The sequence below is a fragment of the Hyperoodon ampullatus genome (assembly GCF_949752795.1).
Source record: "Hyperoodon ampullatus genome assembly, chromosome: X".
In the NCBI taxonomy this organism is placed as follows: domain Eukaryota; kingdom Metazoa; phylum Chordata; class Mammalia; order Artiodactyla; family Ziphiidae; genus Hyperoodon; species Hyperoodon ampullatus.
Window position 1 is genome coordinate 46732631 of NC_136913.1, and position 18743 is coordinate 46751373.

Consider the following 18743-nt stretch of genomic DNA (forward strand, 5'->3'; position numbering starts at 1 on the left):
TCTCATTTGGGTTTAAATTTTATTTCCCTGTTGACTAATGATTTTGAGCAACTTTATATGTGTTTACTTGCCTTTCATGTATCTTATTTAGGGTAATGACTGTTCAAATATTTTGCCAATTTTAAAAACAAGTTATGGGTTCCCGCTATTGAGTTGTAAGAGATTTTTTTATATATTCAGATGTGCAAGTAAGTTCTGTATTACAAATGTGCTCTTTTCCTCTGTGACTGGATTTTATTTTCTTAACAGGATCTTCCAAGGAGCAAAGTTTCTCATTTGCATTTAAAATTTTTTTTTAAAGTTTTCTGATTTTTTCTTTTACTGGTCATGCTTTTTGTGTTCTAAGATGTCTTTGCCTAACTAACTAACATAGGTTTTTCATTAGCAAGTTTTATAATTTATAATTTCCCCCTTTACATGTATGCATATTATCTAATTTGGCTTACATTTGTATGCCATTTGAAGTAATGTGAAAGTCACATTTTTCCATATGCATACTCAATGCTTCTTCAATATTTATTGAAAGCGTGTTTTGCCCCAATGGATTACATTAGCAGCATTGTTGAAAAGCAATTGCCCTTACATGTGTACATCTCTTTCTGGACTTTCTATTCATTTTGTATTTGTTTATACGTCTATCCTTTTGCTAGTATCACACTATCTTGATGACTGTACCTTTGCAGTAATTTACAAAGTTAGGCAATGTGAGAATTCCAAATATGTGATTCTCTTTCTGTGTTGTTTGGGCTATTCCAATCCTTTGTATGTCAGTAAATGTTGTAGAAGTATCTTGTTGCTTTGTAGTCATTCGAAGTGCTGTGTATCAATAGATCAACCGTGGGACACTTTACTTCTTAACATATTTGAGCCTTAAAATCCAAACACATGATCCATCTCTCCTTTCATCTACTTGGTTGTGAATTTCTCTAGGCAAGTCCTTCTGTGTATCATTTTACAACTTCACTCACATTTTGTTAAATTCACCTGTAAATCGTTCATGTTTTGCATGAATTATGAATGACAGTTGTGTTTAAAATTCTAGTTGCTTGTTTTCACAATAGATAACTGTAACTGACTTTTGTTCACCAACCTCATATCCTGCAACCTTGCTTATCTCACCAGTAGTAGTTCTAGTAATTTTTTAAAAAGATACTTAAAGATTGTCCATGTAGATGGTTTATTTCATCTATGAATAAAGACAATTTTACTCCTTCCTTTCCACTTTGTATATTTTAAAATCTTGCCTTAATGCCCTAGTGAGGACTGCCAGTCCAGTCAGGTGTGGTGAGAGATCTTAAGAGGAAAGCTTTCACCTTTTAACTGTGAAGTATGTTTTAGGAGACCTTTATCATGTTGAGGAGTCTCTCCTATTCCTGGTTTCCAGAGAACTTTTCATCTGAGTAGGTGTGACAGTCTGTTAAATGCTTTTGCCAAATTAGATTAGTATCCTCTTGCAGTTCTAACAAATTACCACATGCTTCAGTGGCTTAATACAACAAAAGTTTGTTATCTTAGAGTTCTGGAGGTCAGAAATCTGAAATGGGTTTTACACAGCCAAAGTCAATGTGTCTACAGTGTTATGTTCCTCTGAGGCTACCAGGGAAGAATCTGTTCCTTGCCTTTCCTATGTTAGAGGCCACTTCCACTCCTTGGTTCCTGCCCCTTTCTCCATGTCCAAAGGCAGCAGCATAGCATCTTCCAACCTCTGTCTTCTCTGACCTCTGCTTCTGACATCACATGTCCTACTCTTCACTCTCGTTTTCCTGCCACCCCCTTATAAATAAGGACCTTGGTGATTCCATTGGCCCACCCAGATCATCCAGGATAATCTCCATATCCCAAGATCCTCAACTTCATCACATCTGAAAAGTAGTTTCTGCCAGCTAAGGTAACAGGCTCACAGGCTACAGAGATTAATATGTAGATACATTTGGGTGCCATTGTTCTGCCTAGGATGTGCATCATTTGAGGTGATGGTATGGCTCTCTTTTGCAGTCTATTAATATGATTAACTTTTTGTATTTATTTCCAAATGTTCAAGAGAACTTACATTTTGAGAGTAACCCTATTTGGTCCTAAGAATTTTCTTTTATGTATTGTTGCGCTCGATTTGCTAGCCTTTTGTACCAATTTTTGTGTCTATGTTCTTGAGGGATATTGGTTTGCAGCTATATTTTCTTGCAATGTCTTGGTCTGGTTTTGGTATAAGGATAGTTTTGTATGAGGACAATAGCTTCAGAGAGTGAATTGGGAAGTACTCCTTCCTCTTTCTCTTTCTGGCAGAATTGTACAAATTTGGCACTATTTCTTCATGAAATATTCTGTAGAACACACCAGTGAGGCCAAAACTGTGCCTGGAGTTTCCTGTGTGGGAAGATTTTTAGCCAAAAATTCTATTTCTTTAAGAGATATAAGGCTACTCGAGTATTCTCTGTTTTCTTGAGTGTGTTTTGATAGGCTGTGTCTTTCTACCAATTTGCTCATTTTTTCTATGTTGCCAATTTTTAAAATAAAGTTTTTCATATTATTCCCTTATTGTCATTTTAGCATTTTTTGCACTCTAAAGTCACATCTCCTCTCTTACTCCTGATACTGGCCACTTGTGTCTTAGCTATCAATACGTTTTTTCTTGATTAGTCTACATTCAGTTTATAAATTGTATAAATCTTTGGAGGGAACCAGCTATTGACTTCATTGTATTTTCCCTATTATTTCTTTGGTTTCTATTTCATTGATATCTTTATTGTTTCCTTCTTTCTACTTCCTCTCGGTTTAATTTTTAATTCTTTTGGTAGAATCTTAATTATGTAGTTCATTGATGTTAGCCCTTTCTTCTTTCCAAATATAATCATGCAAAGTGAGAATTTCTCTCTAATCAATGCTTTAGCTTAAGCACACAAAAGTTGATATGTTGTGTTTACATTTCCCTTTAGTTCAACATACTTTCAAATTTCTCTAGTGCCTGTTCTTTGACCTTGTGTTATTGTGAAATTCTTGTTAAATTTCAAAGTTTGGGGATTCTCTAGAAATCTTCTTGCTATGGATTGCTTGTTTTATTCCATTGGGCCCAGAGTACATCCTCTACATGACTTCAATCCTTCTTCACTGATGGAGTATTGTTTTATAACGCCAAGAGAGGCCCTTTCTTGTTGCAGGTCCCATGTGCCTTTGAAGAGGATGTGTGTTCTACTGCTATTGAGTGGAATGTACTATAATTAGGTCTAATTAGTTGATAGTGTTGTTAAAGTTCTCTTTATCATTATTGGCCTTCTGTCTATTTATTATACCAAAATCTCAGAAAAAAATGCTTGAAATTTCCAACTATTAAATACATTTGTCTATCTATATCTCTTTTAAGTTCAGTCAGATTTCCCTCTATGTAATTTTTTTTTTATCACTGTACACGGGCCTCTCACTGCTGTGGCCTCTCCCGTTGCGGAGCACAGGCTCCGGATGCGCAGGCTCAGTGGCCATGCCTCACGGGCCCAGCCGCTCCGGGGCATGTGGGATCCTCCCAGACCGGGGCATGAACCCCTGTCTCCTGGATTGGCAGGCGGACTCTCAACCACTGCACCACCATGGAAGACCCCTCTATGTAATTTAACCTTCAATTATCCAGTGCATTGAGAACTGTTGTGCTTTCCTGAGTAATTAGCCCATTTTTTTCATTATTAAATATGCTTGTTTATCACTAGTTAATACTCCTGATCCTAAAATCCACCTTATCTGTTAGTATACCTTCTCTTTTTTCTTACAATTCATCTTCACATGGCATATCTTTTTCATTGAACCTATCTCTGTCTCTATATTAGAGGGAGTTCCTATGTAACATCATACTCTGGCATCCTGCACCTATTCTGTCTAGAAATCTCAGCCTTTTATTTGTAGGGTTTAGAATATTTACATTTATTTTAAGTAGAAATAGTATTGGCTTTAAATCCACCATCTTATTTCAAGCAGATTTCTTTCTTTCCTTCTTTTCTTTCTTTCTTTTCTTTCTTTCTTTCTTTTCTTTCTTTCTTTCTTCTTTCCTTCCTTCCATCCTCCTTTCCTTCCTCCCTTTTTTTCCTTAATTTCTTGATTTGCTTCTTCATTTTTTGTTTAACCCAATTCCCTTGCCATCTTATGTATTGCTGATGTAGTTTTCAGTATTCCATTTTAATCTACATATTTATTACTTATTCCTTTTGTTTTATATTTAAGTGGTTCCTGTAGAAGAGTATACTATACATATTTAAATTTATTTATTTATTTAAACATCTTTATTGGAGTATAATTGCTTTACAATGGTGTGCTAGTTTCTGCTTTATAACAGAGTGAATCAGCTATACATATACTCATATCGCCATATCTTCTCCTTCTTGTGACTCCCTCCCACCCTCCCTATCCCACCCCTCTAGGTAGTCACAAAGCGCTGAGCTGATCTCCCTGTGCTATGTGGCTGCTTCCCACTAGCTATCTATTTTACATTTGGTAGTATATATAAGTCCATGCCACTCTCTCACTTCGGGCATTTCATCTTCAGAAAATAAGATTCCTTACACACATGTATGCCTTTATTTTTATAATCCCATCTATTTGCTATTGTTTCCATACAGTTTCTTTATACGTATATTATATCCCCGATAATGCATTGTTATTGGTCTTGAAAACATTCAGTTAACTCTTAAAGAAAGGAATCTTTTAGAAAACCTTCCCCTACCCCCCCCACATGCTTAACCATTTCTATAGGTATTTGTTCCTTTGTGTTGATCTGGGCATAAATTTGGCATGGTTTTCATTCATCCTAAAGAAATGCATTCAGTATTTTCTATTGTAAAGGCCATTGGTGGACAATTCTAATACTTTTGTTTGTTTGTTTGACTGAAAAAGGCTATTGCATCATTATTTCTTTTATTTTATTTTTAAATTAATGTTCAGTGACATAGACTTCTTCTGGACATCCCCTTCTAGGAATTTCAACACTTACTTGTGTAGCTTCTTGTAACCAACATCGCAATCAGTATTCAGAACATTTCTGCAACCCCCAAGAAGTCCCCAGTGCTATCCATTTGGAATCATGCTCTACCTCCATGCCTAACCACGGCACCACCAATTTGCTCTCAGTCACGCTAGTTTTGTCTTTTCAAGACCATCCTACAAACGGAGCCGTTGAACAAGTAACCTGAGACTGGCTTCTATCACTAAGCATAATGTTACTGAGTTTCATCCACGTTGTTGACTGTATCAGTAGTTCGTTCCTTTCTACCACTGAATAGTATTCAATTGTATGGGAATAATGCACTTTGTTGAAGGACATTTGGGTTGTTGCATGGTTCTGTTGATTATGAACAGAGTTGTTGTAATAAACATTCGTGTACAGGTTTTTGTGTGAACTCACGTTTAACCTGCTCTAGGGGAAATACTTCAGGGGTGAAGTTGTTGGTTACATGGCTAAGTGTAAGTTTAACTTCATGAGAAGCAGTAAAACTCTTTCCATAGTGGCTGTGGCACTCTGCATTCCCATCAGTAACGTGTGGGAAATCCAGTTGCTGCCCATCCTTAACATCCTTTGGTATTGTCAGGTGATTTTTCCTTGGTTTGTTTCTCTGCTTGCTTCTTTCTTTCTTGTTTTGTTTTGGGTTTTGTTACGTTTTAGCAATTTTAAGATAGGAAGACAGGTATCGCACCTTAGTTTTAATTTGCATTTCCCCGAGAGCTAGGGAAGTTGAACATCTGTTCATGTGCTCACTTGCCACCTATATATTCTTTTTATTGAAGTTGTCTCTTCAGATATTTTTTTCCACTATTTTCTTTATTTTCTTTCCGTTGAGTTTTGACAGTTCTTTATATATCCTGGATACAAGACCTTTGTTTGATATGTAATTTTTCAATACATTCTCCCAGCCTGGGATTTGTTTTTTCAAACCCTTAACAATGCCTTTCACAGAGGAAAAGAGTTTTTGTGTGTCATACCTGAAACATCCTTGCCAAACTCCAGGTTGAAGATTTTGTGTTATTTCCTTCTGCAACTTTTACAGTTTCACGTTCCTGGCTTATATCTAAGATTCATTTTTAGTGGGTTTTAGGACAAGGTGTGAGGTTCTTTTTCTTTTAGATGGATGTCCAGTTGCTCCCACACATATGCTGAAAAGCCAGTCCTTTCTTCATTCAATTGCTTTTGCACCTTGGTCCAGAGCGAATTGGTCATATTTTGTGAAACTAGTTCTGGAATCATCCCTCCGATTTATTTAACTGTGTGTCTGTTGCTTCACCATTGTCACACTGACTTTTGTTTACTGTAGTTTTATAAGTTTTCAATGTGACTCCAATTTTATGCTTCTTGTCACAGTTGTTTTGGCTATTTTAGTTTCTTTTACTTTCTGTACAGGCTTTAGAATCAGCTTGTTTATACCTACAAAACGAAAACGTGCTGCTGGGATTTACATTGGAATTGCACTAAACCTATAGATAAATTTAGGGGGAACTGACATCTTTTCTATGGTCAATATTCCAATCCATGATCATGGTATGTTCCTCCATTTATTTAGGTCTTCTTTCATTTCTTTCCGCAGTGTTTTGCAGTTTACAGAATGCAAATACTATGTGTCACTTGTTAGATCCACAACTAAGAATCACCCTCATTTGTGAGTGGTACATGGTATTCCTCTCTTAAGTTTCATTTCTCCCAATGCTGTTTTACTAGTATATAGAAATATGATTGATTTTGTGCTGTAATCTTGTATCTTGCACTCTGGGTAAATTCACCTACCCGTTCTAGGAGATTTTGGTGTATTTGTGTGATTTCAACAGAGACAATCAGCTTGTGAATTGGAACAATTTTAATTTAGTCTACTGATATGTGCCACAGCATGTATGAATTTCCAAAGCATTGAAGCAGAGGGAAAAATAGGCAGACACAAAAGGTTACATATTGCATATTTATGTGTATAACAGGCTCTCGTAAGCAGCATTCTAACCTATAAGCAATATAGAGAGGAGATCAGTGGTTGCCTAAGGCTGGATGTGGATGGTATGGATTAACTGGGATGGGGCACAACGGAACTTTATTAGGTGATGGGAAATGTTCTCTTTCTTGACTGAGGTGGTGGTTACGTGGATGGTAGCATTTGTCAAAGTCCATGGAACTGTACACTTAAATGGATACAGCTTTGTTGGCCAGTGAAACCCCACTATGAAGAGAAACCTTGACTATTAGTTTGATTTGGAGGAACTCAGTTTGCAAATGAGCGAACACCCAAAACGTGGACCTCTGATCAGGAAAATATTCAGGGCTTTATCAGGCATTGCAATGTTTTCCTTGTGGGCAGCAAGCAGGGGAGTCTCGCCAGCCTCTGCAGGCCTCCGAAACCCGGCCACACACAGAAGGACAAAGCGTGCTTCGGACAAGAATGTGAAACTACAGCTGAGGCTGGACATCGTGAAAGCCCTTCTGCATTGATTCATGCCCTTGCCCTTGTCCCTCCTGCCTCCGAACCTTGTGCTTGGCGCCCTCCCCCCCCAGCGTGTTGGGAAAGGAAGCAAGAGGAGGAGATTTGTGAGGGTGGCCTGATCCCAGGGCTCCTCCTCTGTGTCCTGATTCTGGGTGCTGGGACGCCTCAGTGTCCTAGAGAGCTTCAGAGACAAGCTAAAGATCATTTGTAGCTGCTGCCTTCCCGAAAGGCCCATGATTATCTGGCTCTCAGCTCTCTCAGATTCCTGGCTAAAAGCAGTGCGCTGCTCATAGTGAAGCTACATCTTCCCACATCTTCCCTCCCTGCTTTCAGAAGGCTCACATTTGCCTAGACCTGATCTCTGATGTCTCGTCCGTCCAGGCTGCTTGAAGTAGTCACATGTTCTAATCCCTCATGTTTTCCGGAGGCCTCCTGCAAATGAAGACTTCTATGGACAGTGTAGGGGAGTTCATTTGCTTCACACCCTCATCAACTCTTTGTATCCAGTCTTTATAGTTTTCTTCTTTCATGTAGTCATTGGCTGTGTGCACCCCAGTTCACTTCTTGAACTTTGTAACCCGTGGGTAGGTCACCCATTTCAAAATAAATTGCATGTATTTGCTGAACCCCATACTAGGGCAGCTGGCCTGGAAATGGACTGTTGTGTCACCCTCAGGTGTGCGAGTCCATTTCTGATGAGGGTGCTGAAGCGTTGGCTTCTCCAGGACACAGGAGTGAGGATGTGTCAGGAGGCTGGGTGGGCAGTGGCAGGTCTTAAAGGCCCACGATGATGAACCTCACGGGCAGGGAGGCCGTGAAGGGTGGGGTGCTGGCTCAGTGCAGGGAGATGGGGAGCTGTACGGGTTGTCTGGGTGGTGAGGAGGGTGGGTGTCTGGAGAGAGGGGTGAGAGTTGGGGGTGTCACCCCACAACACTGTGAGTCCCTCGAAGGCAGTGGCAGCAGACGGCAGTAGGCAGAGCACACATTTGGCCTCAAAGCATCCTGGGCTCGAGTCCCAGCACTGCCCCCTTCCTGGTTGTGGGACGTGGAACAAGTGTCCTCCTCAGATCCTCAGTGGCCTCATCCACGGAATGGGCCTGATCATCACCTCCCTTCAGGGCTGTCTGGTGAATGACGTCAAGGCCATACGAGTAGTGGCATGCGAATATTCAGAACAACTTTATACATAATGGTCAGTAACTGGAAACAAGTGAATCGGTGAGTGCTTGTCCATCAACAAGTGTTCCAGGAGTCACAGGGCACAGGCCTGGGCTGGGGAGAACGCTGCGGGAGCTGCCAAGGTGCACGCACACCTCACCACGGCCCCGGCACATAGTAGGGCCTCAGAAAACACTTGCTGAGACCTGTTGTGGGCCTTTGTGGTGGGGAGCCCGTGGAAGGGCTGAGGTTGTGGCCGGGAGGGAGGCCTGCCTTGGTCTCATGTTTGCCCTGTGTGTGAGGAGGTCGGCCGCCTCCGAGGTGACCATCCTCAGAGATTCAGACCCCTTCCAGGGGCAGGTTTCTGGGGGACGCAGGGTCTGTCTGCGATCTCCAGGGCCCTCCTTCATCCCTCCCCACCCTGCTCTCAGCACTGCTCCCTGCACAGTGTGGGGGAGCAGGGCCCAGGTGAAGACAACCATGGGGAAGGGGGTGGAAGGGGAGAGTGCTGCAAGCCTGGAGGCCCGGGGAGGTGGTGCCTTCCCCAGCGCCCTGTCTCTGAGGGCTGCTCTCTCCTCCTTTCTAGATGAGCTGCCTTATCTCAGGTGCCCTCTGCACACAGTGCTCCAGCTCATCCCTGTGGCTTGTGGTGAGTGAGTACCCCACCGTTGTCCATGACAAGGCAGGTGCCTACTGCGTGCACAGCAGGGTCCTGGGAGGTGCCAAGGCAAGGGAGCCAGAAACGTTCCAGGGTCATTCATCCTGCCAGGGCTGGGTTCCCAAATCCCGGGCCGTCAACCGGGAAACCTGCACCCGGAAGTGGCCTGAATCTCTGTCGGAATCACAGAGTGTCCACAAGGCCAGGCATCAAGCCCGCAGCCAGGGAGGCAGAAATCAAAGCAGCAACAAATAAGGCAGAAACCCGTGTGAAGCCTGTCTTTAGGGGAGGAGGGTCCATACAGAGCCTGCTTCCTGGAGGTGCGGCCCTGGCCGTGCCTCAGCAGGTCTGCACTAGGGGTTCAGTGCTCTGCTGCTGCTCTCTTGCGATCGTTACTACATTTTGAGCCAGGTGACCGCAGTTTGTCTTCCACTGGCTCTGGCAAATGATGTAGCTGGGTCTGGGTCAGGATCTGCGTCTGGCTGAGGGAGCGAGACCACTTCTTGGGGCAAAGAGGCAAGCCGGGGGTAGGGGGGTTGGGCGGGCTGGGGTCCTTACACTACTTTCTCTTTCCTTTTAACCTGGAGCCTTGTCCTCCAAGCTGTGGACGTCACTGGGGGACCCAGAAAAGCCCCAGACGGCTCCTTCCTGCTACGGAGTCCTTCCCAGGGTTCCAAAGTGTCTCTGCCCTCACTGTCGTGCACCTGGGGAATGAAAGTTCTAGACTCCGCCCCCACAGGGATCACGCAGCCCTTGAAGACACAGAGACCTAGGCTGGCCTTGGCCTCGCCGGGAGAGCCCTGCTTCCATGGAGAAGAGCCCCGGAGCCTCCCAAAGGGCCTCGGGTCATGGTCACTGGCAATGGGCTGTCCAGGTCTGCCTACAGCTTTCTTTCACTGAATCTGCTCTCGAGGCAGTAATGGCTCCTCCTTCTACCTGCTAGAGGGGTGAGAGTGTCACTGTGAGGCCTACCTCATTGTCCTTAAGACTCGGTCTGAGGGAGGAGGTCCTGAAATGGTGTGGATGATGAGGGAAGGATTCCAGGACAGCGCCTCCAGAGATGCGGCGCAGGTGGGTCCTAGGGGATGTCTGTGGATCCCGTCCCTTGGTGGGAGGGAAGGTGGCACCAGCTCACGGCCCTCCACCCCACCCCTTCTCCTGAGGACCCCCACTGGCATTTAACCGGGGCCACACAGTGTAGGAAATCATGAAACCGTATGGACCGGAGCCCCTGGAAACTCTTGGCCTCCACACGCAGCTGGCATCTCCACGCCTCCCAGTGCCTGACACAGCCACACCCGCCTGCCTTTTAGGGAGAGGCGGCCCCCGCCTGTCCCAGAGGGCCTGACCACCGGCCACTCAGAGCCTCACCTGCCCAGGAAAAGGAGAAGACGTCCGACTGATTTTGCAACTTTAATGCAACACTGATACCCAAAACACGACAGCACGACAAAAAGCACACAGGGAAGCAGGAAGGGCAGAGCGCGCGTCATGCCGTCTTCCACGGCCGGGGAGCGGCTGCCTAGAGTGCCCTGTCGGGGAGGCGGCAGAGGAGGCACTCTGGCTCGGCAGGGGACTGCTGCAGCTCCTCAGCGCTGCCTGGAACCGGGAGACACAAAGGCCAGAACACAAGGGTCAGTACAGGTGAACCGTGAGGGACAGGAAGGACAAACTGAGTGTCCCGTCAGGCTCTCCTCGTCCTCCACGACACCCCAGGCCTTCCCCTGACTCCTCCCAGTCCGTCCACACCCCATCCTTCAGAGTCTCATCTAATGACCTCCAATCTTACTGAATCCAGGAGAAGAAGCTGGCACTGGTTCTGGCGGCGTTTCTGGTCCGGATGGTGGAGCTGGTGCTGGGGCCATCGAGCATGCTGGTGCTGGCCGCACCATTGGTGCCACTGCTGACGCCAGCCCTCCAGGTGCCTCTCCTGTTGGCACGGTTGCTGTTCAGAATGTACTGATGGTATCTGGCCCAGAAAGCGAAGGGGATCCTGGACCAGGCGTCGCCAAAATCTCCATCCTCATCCCAGGTCAGGAGCTCGACCTGTATGTCGTCCCAGCTCCACCGGCCAATCAGAGCTTCCTCCCCGATGTTCATCTGGGCCCTCATCTGGGCCCTGGCATGTTCCTCAGCCATATCCACATCCATCGTCTTGAAAGCATCATCCACAGCCTCCAAGAAATGAGCCCTCCATTCCCGGGGGTCTCGGTTCTGATACTGCGGTGGAAGAACAGCAGCCGTCGGAACAGCTACCCCACCTCGCTCAGCACCTGCTTCCTGCCATACGCCCTCCTGAGCGCTTTGCAAAGTCATGATAGAAACCCACACGACTGGAATCGGGCTCCCATGATTCTGTGCCAGACCTGGGATTTCGCCCCACCCACTCACTACGTCTGTGAACTTGTGTCAGTGACTTAGGAACCTTTCTGGGCCTCAGCCAACCAACGAGGTATGGGAAACTCCAGCCAGAACACAGGCTCTGCCTTACCTGGGCGATGAATCTCAGCACCCTCATCTTGCTGGTCTCGTGGCGGGCGCGCAGGCCCCAGAGGAACTCATACTCAGGTGGGCTGCTATTGGGGATCTTCTTGTATTCCAGGTACCTGCATGAGAGAGGAAAATAAACTTCTGCTTCCAGCCAGGCAGACCTGTTGCTGCACCAGTGGCTCCCAGGTGGCCCCTTCCCAGCCCCGAGGCTGCAGCTTGGCTGCCGCAGGAGGCCTGCCCTGGCCCCGCAGCCCTTGCTTCACTCCCACACTCACTCCCAGGGGTTACTGCCTCCAAAACTGAGGTGCTCACACCCATAGGCCACTGGTCCTGCCCAGCAGGCATATGGAGGTGCAGGGGGCACGTGTAGGGTATTTGTTCATAGGAAGGCCACGAGTTTTGTGCCCTTTGTCACAATAACCCAGGTTCCTGTGGCGTATGCTGTAAACAGAGGAGCCATTTCTTCAGGCCCCCTGCTCTGAGTACACCCAACCATGGGGCTCGTCCGTGGCGTGGCTGAACCCTGGGACAGTCCACCCTAGAAAATGACTGTACGGGAAGAAACAGTCAACCAACAGCAGTGGACTCCATGCATACTCTCGACCATCTCTGGGTGGGTGTGTGGGTGTGTGTGTGTGTGTGTGTGTGTGGTGCGGGGGGCGGGAAGGGTTGGTGGTGAACATGCATATGGGCCTGTGTGAGGGCACACGAGATCTCCAAGCACCGAGGATGGGGTGGGCCTGGGCTAGAAGGTCAGCGGGGCTGGGCTCCAGGCCCAAATGGGCCTTATCTCAGCCTGGGCCATGTCAGGCTTCCACTCTCTGAGCCCCAGGCTCCTGAGATGTAAAGCCGGGGACACTGCCAAGAGGGCAGGTGCCGAACGAGATGTGGGCTGTTCCACCCAACCCGGTGCTCGCAGTCAGCATGTGCTCCCTTTCCCCAAGCCTCCCTGGAATTGCCCTCCCCCCAACACTCACATTCCCCCCCACCCCACACTCACACCAGACACCCATCCCTCTGGTGTTAAGACATGGGCTGGGGAATGGCTTCCTCAGCCAGAGCAGCACACGAGGAAGGCCTGAGTGGGAGGCAAAGTGAACTCAGTCGATACTCACTTCTGCTTCACAAAGTCCTCTGTAATGAGTTTCCTCAGATCGCCCAGGAATGGGTGCCTCACCCTGAGTGCAAGGAAAGGAACGCATGACTAGAGACAGTGGCAGTGCCCGGGCTGGGCCGGAGCACTCCCAGCAGGACTGAGAGCTTCCCAGCCTGTGGGGTGTCCCCATGGACGCCTGGGCCGGCAGCAGAGGCCAGACGGCCACTTGTCAGCGATGCCCCAGGGAGGGGTTTGACGGAGCCCCCAGGTCCGATGGTTTCTCTTAGTTCTCATCTGGGAACAGGGAAGGCACACGGAGCAGAGGGGGTGCTCAGAGTTCAGGACCGTTTCCCCACGCACCCTGGTGGGACCCTTTGCGCTCTACCTAGTCCAGGACGCCACGCCCCGCAGAGACCACTAGGCCACTGCAATCCCGGGGCCTCTTGTGCCCAAGGACAGACACACTGAGGAGTGGGAGCCGAGAGACCCCAATCATACCCGGGGCGCAGTCCCATCTTGCGTAGTGCCTCCCAGAGGACAGCTGCGAGGGGAGATGAGGTACAAGAGTTTAGCACACGGAGGTGAGACGGCGGGCAACCCCCCAGCTGCAGGCCCAGCCACTCACCCTCGCTGGCACGGTTGCCGTTCATGAAGATGACGCCCAGGATCACCAAGAGGAGACTCAGCCTGGGAGTGTCCTTGGTCCTGAAGGTGTAGAAAGAGGGAGCCTGTCCAGCAGCCATTTGCCCGGGGGGACCACAGCCGGCTCACTCAACTAGCCTCTCCCAGATTGCTGGGCTACAGGGCAGTTCCTCCCACTCTGTATGGCTTGCGCTACCTGGTCCAGACAATTCATTCCTCGGCCTGAGACTGAGTCCCTTCATCCATCAAATGGGGATGCTAACACCTCCTCCCAGGGCTCTGCCGAGGATGGGGTTAGGCAGGGAGCAAACGGTTGGCAACCCTGTGTCCAGAGGCACATCCGGACCTTCCCTGGCCTTTGCGCATTGTGTCGGGAGCACAAGTCCACTGGAGAGCACCCCCACACCCCCGTCCGCCTCCCGAGGCCCACTCTGCCAAGCCCTGGCCAGGACCTTAGCAGGGAGAGGCAACCAAGGAGCTTGCTTTCCTAGGAAGATGGGGGTGGGGAAGGGTGGGCAGGGGCGAAACCCGGAGAGCAGCAAATCCTCGGCCCAGGCTACTGGCCCTGCCAGCCCTTAACTGCTCAGCACTGCTAACCCTGGGTGGGAGCCGTGCTAGGCCCACCAACCCCACATTCCTGTTTCTCTGAGAGGAGCGGGGAGGCACCACCAAGGAAGGCCACCACCCTCCTGTGCTCTCTCACTTTCCCAGGAGGCGGGCTGACGAATCCCGTGTGCAGACAAGAATGTAGAGGTGTTCTTCCTTGTCGATTTCCTTCAGGTGGATCCCAAACTTCTACATGGGGGAGAAAACAGAATGTGAGATCAAACATCCATGCTGGGTGTCCTGCAGGCAGTCACTCAATTCCCCGTTAGAACTTTTCCTCGGCGGGGATCCCCAAGCCCTGGGGGAGGAGGAAGAAGAGGGGCCGCAGAGGAAGTGCCCTCTGGGAGCACTGACGCTGGCTGAGACAATGGCATCCACCTCAGGAGACCACAGATACTCAGAGAGCACGAAGCGCAAGAAGGAGGGAAGGAGGCAGGCAGAGGAAGCTCCCAGGTGGAGAGGCCGGGGAGGGCTTCCTTCCAGAGCACGTAGTCCTGCCCTTGGGCCTCGAGGGGATGCAGGGGGCAAGGGTTCCCTGCGGCCCCTGCTCCACAGAGCTGCCCCCGGCCCCGCACCCACCTTTTCCAGAGTGTACGTCGCTCGTTCAATGATCTCAGGGAAATGTTCGTCGTATTCTCGGATGACATCCTTCAGCATGTCTGCAGGAGGGGAGGGGTGGGCAAAGCACCGAGGCTGAGCAGGGGCCACAGAGCTGCAGCCTTTCTGTCAGCCCTGCTGAAGGGAGCACGCTCAGGACCCCACACCGTGCAAATGCGGCCATCAGCCAGGCCTTCTGTGTGTGGGGGGGCACCTGATGGGAGGCCCACAGGGCAGGGTTGTGGGAGGGGGGAAGGGCAGAGCTCAGGGAGGGGGCACAGGTTGCCCACCTGAGCGCTTGATGGGGATCTTCTTGTAGTCTTTAATCATCAGATATTTCACCAACTTATTTGCCTGGAGAAGGAGGGAGCACACGGGGAGACCAAGGCGTGGGCGACCTCAAAGAACAGCCCCGCAAGGGAGGAGACAAGCGAGATGGGGGAAGGGCAGGCTTCTTACCCTCTCTTGCAGAAGGGTCACATTGCGGGGTGGCAAGCACAGTACGTGCCTTGAGGGTACCTGGGACCTCAGGGCCATGGGGGGCCGAGGGGCCATCTGAGGCCGCACAGTCGTCAGTGGGGGCTGCGATGCCCTCCAGGTCGGGGGGACCGCAGGAGGCTCTCTCTCCTCCTCGCTGCTCTCATATTCGTCATCCAGGTGCTTGGACTGTACCATTAGACAGAGGAGAGACTCAGGGCTACCAGGCTGCCCGTGCAAAAGCACCTGGCACACATCTTAACCAGAGCACGTACTTGGAGGTAAGGGTAGTAGGAACAACGGATGACACGTGCCGAGTGCTTACTAAGTGCCAGGCACTGAGCCAACCTGCTTCTCCCTCCAGGCCCGAGGGTAGGGACTACGTGGAGTAAAAACATGCACGTGAACCTGTCTTGGAGAAACATGCACAAGCTGAGAGCAGAGGGGAGGGAAGGAGAGGGGAGGGGAGGGGAGGGGAGGGGAGGGGATGCGGGGAGGGAGAGGAGGAGGCAGGGAGAGGCGAGGGCACAGAAAGCAGGGGAGCAAGGGGGGCTGGAGGCAGCACGCAGGTCTCACCTTCTTTGTCCTCTTGCCTCCCATCCTGGCCCAGGGCTCCGCACTCTGCTGAGAGGTGGCAGCTGCACCCTCAGGCTCAGGGATGCTCGTGGCCATCTTGGCCTTGGCAGCAGCTGCTGCCACAACATTCTGAGGCTCCACCCACCGAGTCTTGGCGAGAGCCTTCCCAGACTTGGTCGTCTTTGGCCGGGTGGCTGCCCCCTCCCCGGCAGAGGCTGCCTGGGGCCCCCCGGAGGCAGCACTGGGGCCCTCTGTGGCAGCCTCTTGGGCCGGGGCAGGTCTCTTGGGGCGTGGGAAGGCCATGCCACTGACACCTGCCGGCTGGGTGAAATCAAAGACATCGTTCTGACCCAGGAAGGCTGTTTTGGGCCGGGGGGCATCCATCTCACTGGCACGCGGGGCCTGGGAGAAAGCACAGGCCGTACTAGGGCCCTCGGCAGCAGCCTCCTGGGCCCGGGAGGATGTCTGGGGCTGCGTGGACCTTGCTGGAGCCCCTGGGGTGGCCATCTCGCTCTTGACTAGCGTCTGGGAGCTGTGCGGAGAAGCAAGGCTTGTCTCAAGGGTGGCTGCCTGAGCCTCGGCAGCGGATGTCATGGGCTGGGTATCGCCTCCTGAGCCCTGGTCTGTGGCCACTGAGTGGTTAGCGACCACCTGATGGTAGGTGGCACGGGCAGCAGCAGCAGCGGCCCGAGCAGCTTGGTTAGAGGAGGCGGCCCGGGCTACGTTGGCAGCACGGGCAGCCGGCTCGTTGGCAAGTGTTTCTGGATCCATCCGAAATGCCTCCAGCAGAGTCCTGGCCAGCATAGGGTTTTCAAGTTCCCAGGGCTCATTCTGCAAGACCAGGGAGGGGAGGGCAAGGCAGACAGCTGTACACACTCGCCCTGTGCTGGCCAGCCCCCGGCCAGCCCCCGGACCCTCCCAAACCCCGCTTTCTCCCAGCAGGAGAGGGAAGGTCTGGTGAAGCTGGACAGTCCTTCCCCATTCAACTCCAGCCTTCACCCACCCCCTCCTCCCAGCCTCCCTGACGTCGCAGGAGGGAAGGCCCAGGGCTAGCAGGTGGCCGACAAGGGGCCTCACCGCTAAGATGCGAAAGCCTGGACCCAAGCTCCCAAAGGCTCTGAGGATACGGATGTCAAAGCTGGTGAGGGCTCCGTAGCCTCCAAAAGCACCAAATTCTTCATAGTCGTTGCCTTCAACCATGTCTTCCTCCCCGACTTCATCACTACCCTCGTCCATGTCTTCAACGTTGTACCCTTCAGATTCTTTGCGGTAGCTTCCCTCAGCCATGCTGGGGGTCCCAAGGAGAAGAGAGCTCAGCCTGAGAGGGACGGGGAGCCTTCTTCAGGGGGAGGGGGCGGGACCCAGCAGGAGGCCGGATCTCTCAGGAAGTGGGGGGCTGCAATCATCAGGTTACCAGGCAGTATAAGGTCGGGGTGGGTGGGGGAGTGAGGGCTGCTGGGGTAGATTCCCTCAGAGACAGAGCCCTAAGAGAAGGATAGAGGAGGTCGGAGGAGACCCTACACTGAAAGGGGAGTTTAGGACAGGCAGGCTCCCCGGCCCAGCGGCTGGATTCGAACAGGGGGTGCACTGGCGGGCTTGAGTCCAAAGAGTCCCATAGGAGATGCGTTGAGAGAGGGAGAAATAAAGCGCCTGAATTTAATGCCTGGAGCAGGGGGCCAGGACGGTGGGGAGGAGATGACATGAGAGGGCTGAGACAAACGGGGACCGCTGAAAGCTCTGGGAAAATGAATCCCAGGGACCCTCTAAGTGCCGGTGGGGGGGATTCAGCTGATTCAGGTCTAGGTTGGGCTCATACAGGAGCGCTCAAGGTGGATGGGGTGGGGGTCTTCGGGCTAGGTGAGGCTCGAACTGGAGCGCTGGAGGTCTCAGAGGCCAGGACTGCAACTCCAGGAAGGGGGCAAAGCGTTCAGTTCCACTGGGTTGATCGCAGAGTGGTTGGGGTGGAGGTGGGGCCTCCGCTCTAAGGAAGCTCAGCACGGAGCACACGGGTCTGTTAAAGGGGTTCGGATGGTGGGCTCCGGTGTAAGTAGGGCTCGGATCGGGGAGCCTACGTCTGGCGGTGGTGGAGGGGGGCGGTTCCTATCTAGACCGCGGGTCTAACGGGGTTCAGGTTCTGCGTGCTTGGGCTTTGTTCAGATCCGGGGGCGGGGGATTGGGTACAGGGAGGGCACAGCGTACCCTCGTTCCACTCGCTCTCTCCCCCGGCCTTGTCTGGGGCTGGATCCTTACCTTCCCTGGGGCTCCAATGGCGTCCGTCCTCAGCACCAGGAACCCCGCAGCCGCGCCCTCGCCTACTGCTGCCAGCACAGCAGCTCCGACCACCCCGCCCCTTTTCTCCGCGCACTACCCCCCCGCCCCCGCCGCGCGGCTGGGCAGCCGGCGCATGCGCGGACCCCTCCAGCCGGCCCGCTTTCCCAACAAAAGCCTTTCCCACCAGGTCCCCTGTGCGCATGCGATTCCGCCAGTGGGTGGGCGGGGTGGGGGGCGTTTTCTCCTTCCCGCCAGATTCCCCTCACCGTTCCCCACCTCCTCCTCCGCGCCCCCGATCGCAGGCGCGGGCACTCACACCCTGTACTGTGGTTTCAACCCATCCATCATATACCCTCAGTCCCCCGACTTTTGCACAATGCTTCTCAGCCCTGCCCTCCCCCTTGCCTCTAAGCTCCTCCAGTGTGGTCTGGAATACACTGAGCCCTGCTTCCCCAGCGTGACCCCTAGGTCACCAACACAGAGGTCTCTAGCCCAGTCTGCAACTGCAGCAAGAGAAATGGAAATGGCGAGAGGACACCAGTTCCCTTTGTGTTCCCCTCCACTATCCATCTCTAGGGCCCCCAGACACACTGGGAACATCTGCTTCCCCAGCCACTCTTCATGCAGCTTGTGTGTCACAGCCTGAGCTGTGCTGGGCATTATCTTCCTCTCACAGCAGCCCTGGGAGGTGGATGTCAGCATCCCCATTTTACAGATCAGGAAGCTGAGGCGCAGACAG

The 18743-nt window shown here is 51.0% G+C and overlaps 1 protein-coding gene across 1 annotated transcript; it reads right to left on the reverse strand.

The window, feature by feature from the left end:
* Positions 1-10710: 10710 nt before the first annotated feature.
* Positions 10711-17020, reverse strand: LOC307069285 (melanoma-associated antigen D4; the record flags this gene model as incomplete). The annotated part of the gene is made up of 12 exons (XM_079727547.1): positions 10711-10848; positions 11027-11469; positions 11741-11855; positions 12855-12917; positions 13334-13376; positions 13461-13540; positions 14181-14272; positions 14663-14742; positions 14971-15034; positions 15140-15346; positions 15734-16564; positions 16811-17020. 11 exons carry the CDS (start codon positions 17018-17020, stop codon positions 11035-11037), a joined length of 2220 nt encoding a protein of 739 aa, XP_079583673.1. The 3' UTR covers positions 10711-10848; positions 11027-11034.
* Between the last annotated feature and the right edge of the window lie 1723 nt (positions 17021-18743).